At 54.6% G+C, this 15053-nt stretch overlaps 1 protein-coding gene across 5 annotated transcripts; it reads right to left on the reverse strand.

The window, feature by feature from the left end:
* Nucleotides 1-695: 695 nt before the first annotated feature.
* Med16 (mediator complex subunit 16) lies at nt 696-14928 on the reverse strand. Of its 5 annotated transcripts, none has more exons than NM_001359629.1 (15): nt 14808-14928; nt 13481-13646; nt 13029-13136; nt 12755-12924; nt 8987-9418; nt 8413-8518; nt 6087-6242; nt 5191-5399; nt 4887-5093; nt 4226-4436; nt 3555-3688; nt 2744-2941; nt 2338-2554; nt 1617-1700; nt 696-1400 (listed from the first exon to the last, which is right to left on the reverse strand). In NM_001359629.1, the coding sequence occupies exons 1-15, from the start codon at nt 14883-14885 to the stop codon at nt 1378-1380; spliced, it is 2499 nt and encodes an 832-aa protein (NP_001346558.1). In that variant the 5' UTR covers nt 14886-14928; the 3' UTR covers nt 696-1377. The 5 variants fall into 5 exon arrangements, with proteins under 5 accessions (NP_001346558.1, NP_001156748.1, NP_932775.2 ...); NM_001163276.1 differs by having other exon boundaries at nt 697-1400; nt 2749-2941; nt 13481-13643; NM_198107.2 differs by having other exon boundaries at nt 697-1400; nt 2749-2941.
* Nucleotides 14929-15053: the final 125 nt, after the last annotated feature.

The following is a 15053-nucleotide window of genomic DNA, read 5'->3' on the forward strand; positions in this document are numbered from 1 at the left end:
ATGATTTGCCTCGTGATCTAGGAGAGGCGTGGTTTTGCCAGCTGCAGCTAGTTTCTCCAACTGTGTGACATTTGCAATTCTGGGGATTTTTAAGAGGATATATATATGCTAGGGTTGTTGTTGTTGATAGTGGATTGGTGGTTGGTTGCTGTTTGTTAAGCAGTCCTGTGCAAAGAAGTTAGATATCCTGCTGGTGACATCAAACTTGCCCCAAGGACCGCAATGCTCCTCATCAGTGGGAGGCAGTCTGAACGTGATGTCACCCCTTATCCCCATTAGTGTCAGGGGGCTGAAGGGGTAGAAGAAAGAAGAACCCACAAAGTAGCCAAGCAGAGTGGAGCATCCTCCGGGGCACCGGCTCAGGCAGGCCCTCCCCAGAGCTGGGTCATCGTGGCCATTGCCCTGTACTCAGCTCCACAGGGCTCCAGGGAGAAAACACCAGTTACCAAGAGCAAAGAGGCTGCGGCCTGGCCACCCGAGGCTGCAGGGGGCAGGTGTGGTATGGATGCTAGAAAGCAGAACCTCTGGGGACTACAGCAAAGGCCACAAAAACCAGGAGATGAGGCAGCTGGGGAGGGGAAAGTCTGTTGTGACACAAGTGGGGCCAGCAGTCACTCAGTTTCCAAATGTGTGGGTACCTCAGCACGGAGCCTCACCTAGTGGGCAGAGTGGTGGGGACCACGGTGACAGCCAAAGCCTAGTGCATCAGAGAACTTTATTGGGCCAGTCTTCCCCTCCCACCGGCACCCAAAGAAAACTGAGGCAGACGACCCCAAGCAGGACAAGAAAACTGAGGCAGACGACCCCAAGCAGGACAAGAAAACTGAGGCAGACGACCCCAAGCAGGACAAGAAAACTGAGGCAGACGACCCCAAGCAGGACAAGGGGCTTTATGTACTGTGAATCTTTTTTTTTTTTTGTTTTGTTTTTTCGAGACAGGGTTTCTCTGTGTAGCCCTGGCTGTCCTGGAACTCACTTTGTAGACCAGGCTGGCCTCGAACTCAGAAATCCACCTGCCTCTGCCTCCCGAGTGCTGGGATTAAAGGCGTGCGCCACCACGCCCGGCCACTGTGGATCTTTTAAAGGATGAATACACAGCCCAGCTCCTTCACACTGGCTTGGATATGACCATGGGACTTCAGGCCCTAGAGATGCCGCATGTCCCTAGAAGGGGCAGACCCAGGGGCCATTGGTGGGTACTTGTGCCTCAGTGAGCACAGCAATGTCAATGTTCAGAGACTGGTTGTACATACGCAGGCTGGTGGGCTGTGGCTCAGGAACAGCTGAGAGGCACTCGCCGCCACAGCCCACCACACAGGCAATTCTTGATCCACCGCTGTTCCCACTGTGTCACAGCGGTTGTCTTGTTGGGAGACTTCAGCATGGTGACACAGCCACACCTGAGGAAGCAGGGACTGTTAACACTCACCTTACTCTCCCAAGTACTGCACTGCTGAGCAAGGTGGTATGCCCCAAACCCTAGCCTGCCCAAGTCAGGTCTGACACAAGGCCACAGCCCAGGCCCTCCCCAAGCTGCCTACCCCACAGATCCCAGGCTCTGCCGGTGTGGCCCAGGAGGGACGCCCAGAACTCTGGGCCTGGCTGCAGCTCCTCACCTGGTGCAGGCTTTGCACTCCTCGGTGGGGTAGGCGCCCAGGTGTAGCCTCCGGAGGTGGTCGATCTTGGGCTGGCCAGGGGCCCTGGGGATGAGAGGGGAGCGAGGGGGATGTGGGACCTATGTCCACAGTGCCCTGTCAGGCAGGAGGCAGAGGGTAGCTTCTGGTGTGTCACCCTGGGGCTCAACCATAACAAACAGCCAATGGCCTTTTCCTGGTGAGATAGGGCCAGTGTTTCTTCTAGAACCTTCCAAATGTGACTGATGGGACAGTATACACACAGGAGGGGGTAATGGTTTCGCTGTTGGAGGGGCACGGCAGTCCCTTATCAGCAAACGATGGCTTGGGACAGGCAAGGGCTCCATTACAGCTTCAGCAAATCCAAATGGGTGAAGAAAATGAATTCTCCACGCAGTGTTGTGGGCTCAGAGGTGGAGGCTGGTGGGAAGCCAGCCTGGGCTACAGAGTTAGTGCCAGGACTGCCAGAGGTACCCTTGGTCGGAAAACCACAAACCCCATCTCTACGCACACAGCAAAGGCTAGAATGGCAAGTTCTCATCTCACTGCAAGGACCTGACCATTGGAGACACGATGTTCTAGAAGGCGCTGGAGCCTCTGTGGGAGAGAACCCTGAAGCAAAGCTGTGGTGTGGAGGCCTTCAGAGGCGGGGGGTGGGGGAGGGAGAGGGGGTGGATGGGCAGTGGGGAGGGGCAGTGCATACCTGGTGAGGCCGTCCAGCTGCAGGGTGGAGGTGCTGCTGGGCAGAGTGGGCGCTCTGCCGAAGCGCAGGCGCAGGGGCTGTTTGGGCTGCAGGCGACTGACCAGGCCATCACTGGCGGGAAGCCAGTCCAAGTTGGGGACCAGCAGCTGGCTAGGCAGCAGGCAGCATTCATCCACCAAACCCTCATCTGGTTCACTGGCTGCGCCCTCATCACGGCCTACGGGGAGGGGTCGGGAGTCACCGCACTGAAGGATGTGGCACCCGCTACGTCTCCCTAGGGCTCTGCCCTCAGACATCACAACTGTGAATTAGGGACGGGCTCCTGCCAAGTGCTGGGGAAGTGGCGGGAAGCTTAAATTCTGGAGGTGGGCTGATAGGGAAGCTGTGAGAATGTGTATGATAGTGCCTCACAGCAGATCCACAGTTTGGTGAGCAGTCGGAAGAGCAGGGACATGCTGTCCTGGGTGTCCGAGGTGGCTGTGTAGACGGGCAGACAGCTGGGCTTCAGCAGGCCCCAGATTCGGATGACAACCATCAACTCTCGCAGCATGCCCAGGGAGGTACCATCTCGGAGGAAGCTGTGGCCCGGCCTTAGCGGGGAGCCCTGTGGGTGGGGACACTGGGAGTGAGAGGGCGTGATGTGAACAGTCCCCAGCTGCTGTGCACGCAATGGGCCAGTCACCAGCTAACCCTCGAACCCTGGGTGAGGTCAGATGACTCGTGTGGCCTCCACCACAGGACCACAGCTGGCTGAGTTGGGGAGGCCAGAACTGTGCTCAGAGTACTACATACTGAGGGTGGCACAGAAAATGACCAGTCCAGTGTCTGCGGTGCTACTAGGCACCTGGTGGAGGCCGGGCCCTGGCAAGGGCGGCTATCTGAGCCTCTCACAGAACAGAAGCCATAAGGGCTGGACTTATGATCCTGTAGCCTGGAGGCTTTTGAAGGCTAGAAGCCTCAAATGACCCAGGGACAGACAGGAAGGTGGAGTCACTCCCCCCTCCCCCCAGGCAGAGAGGAGCAGAGGAGTGTATTGCTGCCTCAGTGAGAAGCATGGACACAGTAGCTCACTGAAATAAAGGTTAGGACAGGGAGACTGGAGGGGAAGCTCCTAAGGTCAGCGTGGCAAGGGGGTGGGGCTGAGGCAAGGGGTTCTACCGGGTTGGGCAGGCTGACCAGGGGCGGGGCTGAGGCAGGGGCTGGGGGCGGGGCCCCACCTGGTTGGGCAGGCTGACCAGGAGGTAGAGCACGAAGTCTCCCACCCACTGTAGCAACTGCTGCAGCGCCTGCAAAGTGTTCATGTCAAGGACGAACTCTTCAGTCTTCAGGTTGATCATGACTTTGTCGATGTCTGTGGGGAAAGGGAGGGGTTGCTAAGGGAACACAGGGGTGTGGGGGAAACCCCGGCTCTGAAACCCCCACAGCTCCCGGGGCAGGTTCCCGCCCACGCAGAACAAGAGCTAGCGGACCTCAAGCATCTGCACTCAGGACAGCCAGAAGCCACCAGCACAGCTCTACAGAAAGCAGTGTGTCAGCTGTGGGAGAGGCAAGTGCTAGACCACAAGGCAGCTCTAACATCTGTCCACGCACCCAGGTCACTCAGAAAGACACTGATTTGTTGTTGTTGAGGCAGGATCTTATGTACCCCAGGCTGGCTGCTAACTTGTAGACTTTGACCCTCTGATCTTTGTTTGCAATACCACATCTGGTTTATGCTAGATAGGTGCTCTACCACCAGGCCACACCTCATACCCCAGGACATAGCTGCACAGGGCTTAGGCTCAGATACGGAGCTGGACACCTCTCCAGCACCCATCTCAAGGGCTAGTTCTGGATTAAACGGCGACTACGACCCTTGCCTTTTACATACGGGAAGGTGCACACCCACCAACATCGGTGATCTTGGCGCAGATCTCGGCCAGGCGGTCCCCAGGGCTCTTGTCAGGGGTGTTGAGGAAGTGTGGGCGCAGCAGCGACTTTAGGGTGGACGTGATGGCCATGAGGAACAGCTTGGTGTGGTAGTCACACACACGAGCCACTGTGCAGGGTGACAGCTTGCACAGTGAAGCCTTCATGGCCAGGATCCGAGTGGAGAGGACCTGGGGAGGGGGTGGCACAGAGTTGAGTGGAAGGCCTGGCCAGCTAGGGGCTTGCACCCAGAGCCTAGGGAACAAGGGGTTATGGGAAAGGGCCACTTGGCTGGGACCCTCCCCAGGTGGGTCACCTCTCTGGGCTCCCCTCAATGCATACAAATCCAACATCCCCAGGACACTCATTAGCAAGGGTGACAGGGGCCAGTTATGAGTCCCCACATGCTTTGATGTGCTATCCACTGAGCAGCAGTCCTGAATGCTTAGCTCTGAGACAAGGTCTCGCTTGCTCTGCAGTCCAGACTGACCGCCAAATCATGATCCTCCTGCCCCAGCCTCTGGCCTGCAGGCTCCATCTCCCCACTCACTCTGAGGTCAGCAATAGGGCGTCACCCACAACCCCACATAGAGAAGGGGCAGTCACTCTGGGGACACGACCCGCCCACCTGTCAGCCCTACCTGTTGCAGGGCGGGCTTCTGGCGAGTGTACTCCTCATGCAGCCGCTCCACCAGGCTCTGCACCATGCCGGGCTGCACGTGTAGCAGGATGTCCCACCAGTCATAGCCGGTCACCATGCAGTATTCCAGCAGGAAAAGCAGGTGCTGCAGGGCCAGCTTGGGCTCCAGTGGGTGGCCCAGGGATGGAGAGATTCGCAGCATGCTGAGCTGCGGGGAGGCTATGCTGAGGGCACTGCTCACCCACACCTCCTCTCCTCCAACTCCCTTCCTCCTCCCCACCGCCCCTCCCCGCCCGCATGCTCACCTTCCCATGGTTATCGATGCCCACGAGGGCCAGCGAAGTCCAGGACAGCTGCATGGCTTTAAAGTGTACGGCAGGGCATGTGGTGCGTGGGCGCTTTAGGGCCGGCTCATCCAGCGAGCGCGGGGCTGAGCTGTAGAACACCGCCATGGTCTGCAGGGACAGTCGGTGCACCATGTGCACGCTGCCATCCTGGAAGGCCAGCGCTAAGCCTGCGGGTAAGGGCGTGGTCAGGATGGGGTGGGCAGCGGCCACCCTCCCTGTCTCCCTTAGTGACCTCAAGAACCACAGAGCCCCGGGTTCCCTCGCAGAATATTCCTCAGGCTTGACCACCAACCCCACCTTTAATCCATTCTCCCCATCATATCGGAGAGAGCCAGGAAAATAAGGACCTAGGCACACAGAAGCAACCCTACCTCATAGCTGAGCAGCTGGCTGGAGAAGGCACTTGACTGACAAGCAGAGACTTGAGGGATCTGAACCCAGGACCATATATTATACAATACCATACCATACAATACCATACAATACATACAATATACTTTAGTGATTATGTATTTGTCTCAGCAAGAGGATCTCACCCCATGTTCCTAAACCACTGTTAATTAGCCATAGCTCTTTACATTATCAAGAAGCATGGTATTCTATTAATTGGCTAAAGCTGTGTACATCTTAAGGAATATAACTTGCTAATCAGCTACAACTCTACATATCAAGGAATGTAGCTTTTTATCAACTGGCCACAGCTCTTTACATATTAAGGAACACAGCTATTCAGCAGCTTTCTGGACCTTTATCACAACATGAGACCAGGAACCCTTAACACTCAGAATCCATCCCCCCCCCCGCCCCCCCCACAGGTCCAGGTGCTGTGCTGGCTGCTCCTGTGCCTAACTTACCAAGGCCTGGATAGAACTGGGTGTCACTGGCCACCTTGAGGTCAGTGTTGGTGAGTGAGATGGGCAGTTTCGGCAGTGCCACCGCGGATACACGGTCCAGGTCATTGGTGGCCGACAGGATTCGCCACTTGAGGATCATGGGCTGTTTGTCACCAACTGAACAAACAGTTGGGGACAGGGAAAGAGAGGGGTGTGGGAAGGTGTAACAGAGAGACGAGCTCTGCCTCAGGGACCAGGGCTACCCCTGCCCCGATTCAGGAAGAGGACTGTGGCCGGCCGCGCATCCTCCCACAGCCACTTGGTCTGAGGATGTAAGAAGACCGGGAACTGGCAGGACCCGGGCCTGGCATTTTTCTCTCCCTATTTGAAACAGGATCTCAGAGACCTTATGCTGGTCTTGGACCCTCTATGTAGCCCAGGCTAGCCTTGAACTATTACCTTCCTGCCCAGCATGAATGAGGTCCTGGGCTCTATCCCCAGAAGGGAATGAGATGGGTAATGTGGGCCAGTGCCTGTCACACCAGGCTCTCTGGGTTGCATGGGTTATCTATGTCAGTTCCCATCCTTGAAACCGACTCTGACCCCACAGGGAGCCCCAGCAACTGAAATTCAAGAGGAAACAGGCTAGAGTGTTTGGAGCAGTCAGGCCTTCCTTGCACTGAGGTTGCTCTCTCACAAGGGATGCAGAAAGCAGGTGCATGCCTGTCACCCCAGCTCATCAGAGGCAGAGGCAGGAGGATGGTTCAGAGTCTGATGCCAGAGAGGGTGCACTAGAGTCTAAGACTTCAAAATTCAAATGAATGAACGAATGAAGGGAACACCAGACGTCAGTGGCCAATGGCAGCCAGAAGCTAGTGAGTGCCCAGGGCACCAGCCACATCCCTGCCTTAACCATAGCCAGTTTCTGTCACCATGGTCACCACATCTCAGCTTGCTATCCAAGGCTGCCAAGCACCACCTACTGGGCATCTGTGGGAGGGAGGCGCAGGTGCAAGTGTGGAAGGGCTGCCCACCAGCGCCAGGAGCCCAGATTACCAGTGACTCACAGCCATCCACAGCAAACACAGCACAGCAGGGATGCTATTCACATTTAATTACTTGCTGGCCACAAAGGGCAGCTTACTGCAACTACAGCAGAGGCCTCTTGACACAACTTCATTAGGCAGACAATTAGGTCCTCTAGTGACCTGCACAGCCACAGGGTCAGCCCTCCCACTTGCCCCCCTACAGCTAACCTCACTTCCTTTTGTGTGTAGGGGAAGGGCACTGGGGGCAGCCTCAGCAGCTATCCCCTGGGGAGTCCACATTTGTAGCAAGTGTGCTGTGGAGAGGTATGCTGGGTGGCCTTGGTAAAGATGCTCAACTCCAGCCTCCTCTCTGACTGGGATTTCTAGATGATTCCATGGCTTTTAAAGTAAAATGCCTTCCTTAGTTGTGGGCACCCTTTCATAGCTCAGTCCTTGGTTGCTGGCCCCTGCACAGGGCGTTTCTACATCCTGTGTGCGAGTGTGGGTGTCCCAGGCTGTCCTCACCAGAGCTCTGGAGCCTTAGCACCCGACTCTAGACAAGCAGCCAAGCCTCCCAGGACTGTGAGGGACAATGAGATCAATCTGAGAAAATTAACGGCCACACCAGAGGCATGTAGCCGCCCTTTGCTGCTTTGTGGGATCTTCTTTTCCCATCATGAGATAGGAGAGAAGGAAGGACAGTGGGGAGAGAGATCCTTGAATCTAATTTCTTTGCTGTTTTGTTTCTTCTTTGAGCACAACTTCTAACAAACCACAACCAACCCCACCTCTCAGAGCCCCATCCTGTATGTACCCTCTGAAAAGTTCCCAAAATTCCAAATGTCACACAATCTCTGAAACTATCTGAGGCGGGCAAGACCATGCTCCTGCTAGAGCAGGAGGCAAATCACAGTCAGCTGCTGTGGACAGTCCGAAGCAGCCCTGCACCCCATATCTGAGGCTAAAATGAAAACATAATATTTCTGTGTTTTGTTTTTGTTGTTGTTGTTTTGGGGGTGTTTCGAGACAGGGTTTCTCTGTGTAGCCCTGGCTGTCCTGGAACTCACTCTGTAGACCAGGCTGGCCTTGAACTCAGAAATTTGCCTGCCTCTGCCTCCCAAGTGTTGGGATTAAAGGTGTGCGCCACCACTGCCCAGCTATTGTTGTTGTTTTAAAGAACCCAAAATTCCAGAATTCTCACCAGAGGCAGGTGGAGTTCCATGCATTCAAGGCCAGCCAGGGACACAGAATGAGACCCTGTCTGAAACCGAAAAGCCTAGCAGCCACCACGGAGGAGGAGGAAAGCCTAAACTACTCACCCACAGGCGAGATCTGCTGGAAGATATTGTTCACAGGAAGGCCCTCTTTCCGAAGGGACCAGCATTCCACCAGGCTGCTGGTCTGGCTGGACGCACACAGGAGCACCTGAGGGTGGGGCTCGGTGAGGGGGGGTGTCTCCTGCAGCACCCACCTCCCATGCCTCATTTGCATCCTCCAGTGACAGAACTAACAATACAAATATGCCAGGGCTTTCAAAAGGTTTGTGGCTGCGAGGTTTCAAAAGTGCAATGGGAAGCCAGGTAACCCATGACTAGTGGAACGAGAGCCCCAAAGACAGGTCAAAACAGGACATATCAGCAGACAGGCCACCTTCTGTGGTAGCTGGGACTCAAGAGAGGGGCTTTCCCACATCCTCCAGACCTGGTTTCCCCATGGAAGGTGAGGCAGGAAGGTGAGAGGCGGGGAGAACGGGAGACACTGCCAGCTCTTAGAGGAAGGAGCCACCAGCCAAGGGATGCAGATACTCCCTGAGCCACCAGCAGGGACCTTCTCTGCTGCCACCAGGTCCATCAGACTCTGACCCCGTGACAGATCATGGCTAGCTGAGCTCACCTGCTCAGACATGTCTCGCGCCAGGAACTTGAGGTGTGTGATGGCGGGGAACCTGTCTTTGCGGTTGGGGTCGGTGGTGCAGCGCATAAACAGTGAGGGCAGGATCTCCGTGTCGATGCGGCACTTCTCGCTGACCACGCTGACGCACACCTTATAGAACTTCACGGGTGACGCGCTGCTGCCATCTGCAGCAGCCACCACAATGTTCCCACCGCCCGTGAAGGCGATGTCAGCCAGCGCCACTCTACCACGCAGCCGGCACAGGCTCTCCGTGGACGTCAGCACCTGCCCGCTGGGCTTCAGAAGGGACACAGTGACCAGGCCACTGACTGTCACTGCAATCCAACCCTCCATTGGCTTGCCACCGAACAGCGTGAGGGACGGGGAGAACTTCACACGTGAGAACTTCTCTCCGAAGCTAGAGGCACCAGACTGTGGGAGGGGGGAAAAGGGAAGAAGGGCTTGCTCAGCTCCTTGGAGGCATCCTTCTGTGACCTCACTTCACAGGCACAGAGCAACAAGGTGGCAATAGCACTGCATACCCCCCCTCCCGTCTCCTCTTCTACAGTACACAAGCATTGGCGTTTCCTCTGGGGATCAAACTGTACTTTTTTTTTTAAAGATTTATTATTGTATCTAAGTACACTGTAGCTGTCTTCAGACACACCAGAGGAGGGTATCAGATCTCATTACGGGTGATTGTGAGCCGCCATGTGGTTGCTGGAATTTGAACTCAGGACCTCCGGAAGGGCAGTCAGAGATCTTTGTTTTTTTGTTTTGTTTTTTGTTTTTAGAGACAGGGTTTCTCTGTGTAGACCTGGCTTTCCTGGAACTCACTTTGTAGACCAGGCTGGCCTCGAACTCAGAAATTCACCTGCCTCTGCCTCCCAAGTGCTGGGATTAAAGGCGTGCGCCACCAGGCCCGGCCAGTCAGTGATCTTAACCGCTGAGCCATCTCTCCAGTCCCCCAAACTGTCCTTTCAGTTTCTCTGTTGTGACCTCATGGCTCGGCCTTTGCCTCTGCTGCAGAGGGAAATGGCAAAGGCTGTGGTGTGTCCAAAACTCCACTTATGAGCAGTGTGTGTTTTCTGTAGAGCACTGCCTCAGTATCAGCTACTCATCTTTATAATCTATATATCCGAATTGTTGTAATTTACACACAAAATATACCTTGCTTGTTTGCAGCAGGGTATGTAGCCCAGGCTAGACTCAAGTTATGATCCTCTTGCCTCAGCCTTCCAAATTCTGGGATGACAGGCATGCACTATCATAACCAGATCAATAATGTTGTTTTCTCTGTGTAGCCCTGGCTATACTAGAACTTGATCTGTAGACTGGGCTGGCCTTTCGAGACAGGGTTTCTCTGTGTAGCTCTGGCTGGGGTGGGCCACCACTGTCCAGCTAATAAAACTTTTTTCCACATTAATTTTCTTAAGATTTATAGCTGGGTGGTGGTGGCACACACCTTTCATCCTAGCACTCAAGAGGCAGAGGCAGGCAGATCTCTAAGTCTGAAGAAAGCCCAGTCTACAGAGGAAGTTCTAGGACAGCCTGGGCTACACAGAGAAACCCTGTTTCAAAACAAAACAAAACAAAACAAAACAACCAAACAACAACAACAACAAAAACAAACAAACAAACAAACAAACAAACAAAAAAAACAGAACAAGACCAGGCGTGGTGGCGCACACTTTTAATCCCAGCACTTGGGAGGCAGAGGCAGGTGAATTTCTGAGTTCGAGGCCAGCCTGGTCTACAGAATGAGTTCTAGGACAGCCAGAGTTACACAGAGAAACCCTGTCTCAAAAAAAAAAAAAGCCAGAACGATGACAACAAAAGAGATTATCTTGTGCTTGAGTTGTGTTTGCCCTGCATTTGTGTGTGTATATGGGTAAGGTGCTCTCCCTGCATGTGCATGCACGTGTGCGTGCAAATACGTGTGCATGCATGTGTGGGTGAGTGCGTGTGGGTGTATGCACATGGGTGAGGCGCTCTCCCTGCATGGGTGATGTGTGTGTGTCAGAGGAAGGTGTAGAGTCCTCAAGTGGGAACTTCTAGTTCTTTGCAAAGTCAGTTATGTCAAATAATGCTTTGCTGGGGCACACAGGGGGAAGGATGCCTTGCTAAAGCAAACAGAAGAAAGACTGTGTTCCCAAGGCGGACACAGGAGAAGGATGTTTGATAGAGCAACCACACGGAAAGACCTGTGATGACGGAGTATAAATATGATCCCACAGACAGTGGGAAAGGAGCACTGAGCCATGGTGTGGCTTGCTTTGCTCTGCCTCACTATTCTTCACTAAAGACAAACACGTATTGGTTCACCTTACATAGAGTTGTTCAGCTCAACTTGTGCTAACACTGTAATGAGAGAAACTTGCCCAGGAACTGCGTGTGAGGTTCCTGAGGCAGCTTGCTGCTTCAGCAGCAGGCCGGTCGATGAGCCTGGCAGTTTCTTCAGGATTGAACTACAGTTGCTGGTTCGTGCTGGATGACTGCCTGCTGAAAGCACTGGACTGTAGTTGCTGGTTCGTGTCTGGTGTCTGCCTGCCCAGAGGACTGCTCTGCAGTGGCTGAGTCGTATTTGGTGTTTGCTATGGGGCTGAACTGCTGCCAAGAAGATCAAGCTCGCCCACAAAGAACTGTTGCTAAACAGGTCCACTTCCCCCAACCTAATAACCTTTCTCTTCCACTACCTCTGCTGGGTGGTGGGATAGAGCAGAGGCTGAACCCTTATTAAAAAAGTAGGTTGTGGAGCTGGAGAAAAGGCTCAGAGGTTAAGAACACTGACCGCTCTTCCAAAGGTCCTGAGTTCAAATCCCAGCAACTACATGGTGGCTCACAACCATCCATAATGAGGCCTAACAGCCTCCTCTGGTGTGTCTGAAGACAGTTACAGTGTATAATAATAATAATAATAATAATAATAATAATAATAAAATAAATACATCTTTAAAAAACACAGTATAAAAAGTAGGTTGCATAATTTTATGCCTACAGGGTCCCTTGGAGCTGGAGTTACAGATGGCTGAGTCACATGCGGGTGCTAGGAATGTAACCCAGGTCCTCTGCAGGAGCAGCCAGTACTCTAACCACTGAGCAACCTTCTTCTCTAGCCCTTATATTAAATTTGGCAGACCAAGTATCACTGTGTAGCCCTGGCTGCCCTGGAACTGGATATGTCGACCAGGCTAGCCTTGAGCTCAGAGAGAGCTGTCTGCCTCGTGAGTACTGGGGTTGGGCTGTGACACCAGGCCCAGCCTTTTGTACTGGGTGAGAGGCGGGCAATGTGGAAGCTGCTGGCCCCACAGACCTGCAGCAACCACAGAACGGAGGCTGTGCTGTGCCTCCTTCCTCACAGGCTGCCCCTTTCCCTCCATTACTGAGTAAAAAGGACTCCCAGAGGCCCCGAGTCTAACTCTGCTCCCACTTCTAACTGGCTGAACTCTGGATGCAGACGGCCAGGGGGATTCTGGGTTGTCATTAAATCAAAGTGGACTGGAATCTGAGAACAGCAGTCACTGGCTGGTTACAAAGGCAACTTGTTGGAGATAGCAGCCATTTTAAGACTCCACTGCAGACACGAGATATCTGTTAAACAGATTCACTGTACAGGGAGGGAACATAGCTAAAGGGGAGCTTCAGGGTCAGGGGCGCTCAGGGATGGCAGGTACTGACAGGTATCCCACAGCAATTGGCAGTGAGCACGGGAGCTGCACACTTGTGGTTCCATCCACCTACCCCTAGGTCCCCCAGTGGTACGCTCACCTTCTCCACATGCAGGGCCAGCTTTACACCGTTGTGCAGCCAGGACAGGGCCACGATGGGGTCCCCCTCCACCTGGCTGCCCACCGAGCTCTCCCAGCTGTTGGCCAGGTGGTCAGCCATGCTCCAGCATTTGATCTGTCCATCAGCATCAGCAGACAGTAGCCGGGACCCTGCGACCAGAGAGCTGTGTCAGGGGCCTTCCCCCCACTCTGGACTCCCAGCGGGTGGTGGCTGTCGCCAGGCTCTGGACTGAGAGCACACCCCCTGGCCTCACCTGACTGGTCCCACTCCAGGCAGGTGATGGCCTCGCTGTGGCCAGAGCTGACAGAGTGCACTTCCCAGGGGTGTTCCGTGTCTAGGATATGGATCATGTGTGTCAGATCTGCAGTGGAAAAAGAACACTGAGGTCAGTGTAGCTCGAAGTGCCTGTGTCCCCACCCACAGTGCACCTCTCCTATAAGCTCCGCCATGCTGCTAGTCCCTGGACAGGGCATCCTGTGCAGCCACATGTCTTAACATTGTTGGAAGATGGTGAGCAGTGTATGTATGTCTCTTCTCCCACCTTGCTTTCCCTGGCCTCTCAAAACCCTCTAACTGGCATCAGAGTGTCTGGCTCTGCCACCACGAGCCTTCCAGATCTGAGGCACAGTGGAGCCACACCTGGCAAGCCCACCCACATGGTCTTGATCCCCAGGTCCTAGCCAGGTAAGGAGAGCCAGCACTCACCCTGGTCATCATTGCGTAGGTCTGTGGTGAAGGCAATGAGGTTCCTGCAGGACCAGGCACAAGCCAGGGGCAGCGACGGGCAGTACGTGCTCTTGGCCCACTTCTCCCATTCGCACACATAGGCCAGGTCCATCATACCCACCGCACCCAGCACGGTCCCTGGCTCCTGGGGAAAAGGGAGGCAGTGCTCTATAGCAGCTCCCAGCTAAAGGGTGTCTAGAATGTTCTCCAGCGAGAGCCCTGCTATAAAATCCATGATGCCCCGCCTGGGGTCACTCCTCCCTAGGCAACCCAGATCAGCCTGAGCTCAGCCTACAAACGCTAAGCACCCTCCACACACACAACCGGGCCCACCCCTACCACTTCAGTCTGGGCCTCAGTCTACACTCTAGTTCAGTCTCCAAGCCTTGCCTGGGACCTAGTAGCTTAGACCCCGCAGCAGCCCATGCCACACAATACTCTCAACAAGTTAACATCCAAGGCTCAAATTCTGAGCCTTTTTTTGTTTTTTTTTTTTTGAGACAGGGTTTCTCTGTGTAGCCCTGGCTCTCCTGGAACTCACTCTGTAGACCAGGCTGGCCTCGAACTCTGAAATCCGCCTGCCTCTGCCTCCCAAGTGCTGGGATTAAAGGCGTGCGCCTGGCAAAAAGCCTGAGTCTTTTTTTTTTTCTTTTTGGTTTTTCGAGACAGGGTTTCTCTGTATAGCTCTGGCTGTCCTGGAACTCACGTTGTAGACCAGGCTGGCCTCGAACTCAGAAATCCGCAGCCTCTGCCTCCCAAATGCTGGGATTAAAGGCGTGAACCACCACACCCGGCTAAATCCTGAGTCTTAACACACACACCTCCACCACCTCCCGCCCAAGCTCGTTAAGCTCCACCCACATTGTCTAATCACCCTAGGCTCCGCCTCCAAACCAAACTGGTAAATTCAGCCTCAGTTTCTGCTCAGCTTGTGACTACTAGGTCACCTCTCTGCATCGATCTCAGATCTTTAGCACCCCCAACCCCGGCCCACCTTAGACTCCGCTCCCTAGGCCACATCCCTCTCTATCAGTCTTATTTCTTCAGACTCTGCCCCTCCATCCAACTTCTGAACTCAGGCCACGCCCCTCCCAGGGAGGCTCAGCCCCTCGGACCACGCCCCCTCCTCAACCCCGTCGCCTTAGGCTCCCCCTATTCACATCCCTCCCACAACGGCCTCTACCCAGCAAGCTTTGTTCCCAGGCCCGCCCTCTGACCCCGCAAGCCCCGCCCCTCGGCCTTCCGCTCGCGGTTTTAGCCTGAAACGCACCAGCCACGAGTCCCGTACCCCGCACGCCGTACTAACCTGTCCGCCCCGGGCGCCCAGTCGGCCCGGCGGCCGCGGTCCACACTCGCCCCAACGCCCGGGATCCGACGCCGCCATCTCTAGGCCCGCGCCGGCCCCCTCGCACAGACTTGTGGGAGAAGCTCGGCTACTCCCCTGCCCCGGTTAATTTGCATATAATATTTCCTAGTAACTATAGAGGCTTAATGTGCGATAAAAGACAGATAATCTGTTCTTTTTAATACTAGCTACATTTTACATGATAGG

This window comes from Mus musculus, chromosome 10, assembly GCF_000001635.26.
Source record: "Mus musculus strain C57BL/6J chromosome 10, GRCm38.p6 C57BL/6J".
In the NCBI taxonomy this organism is placed as follows: Eukaryota; Metazoa; Chordata; class Mammalia; order Rodentia; family Muridae; genus Mus; species Mus musculus.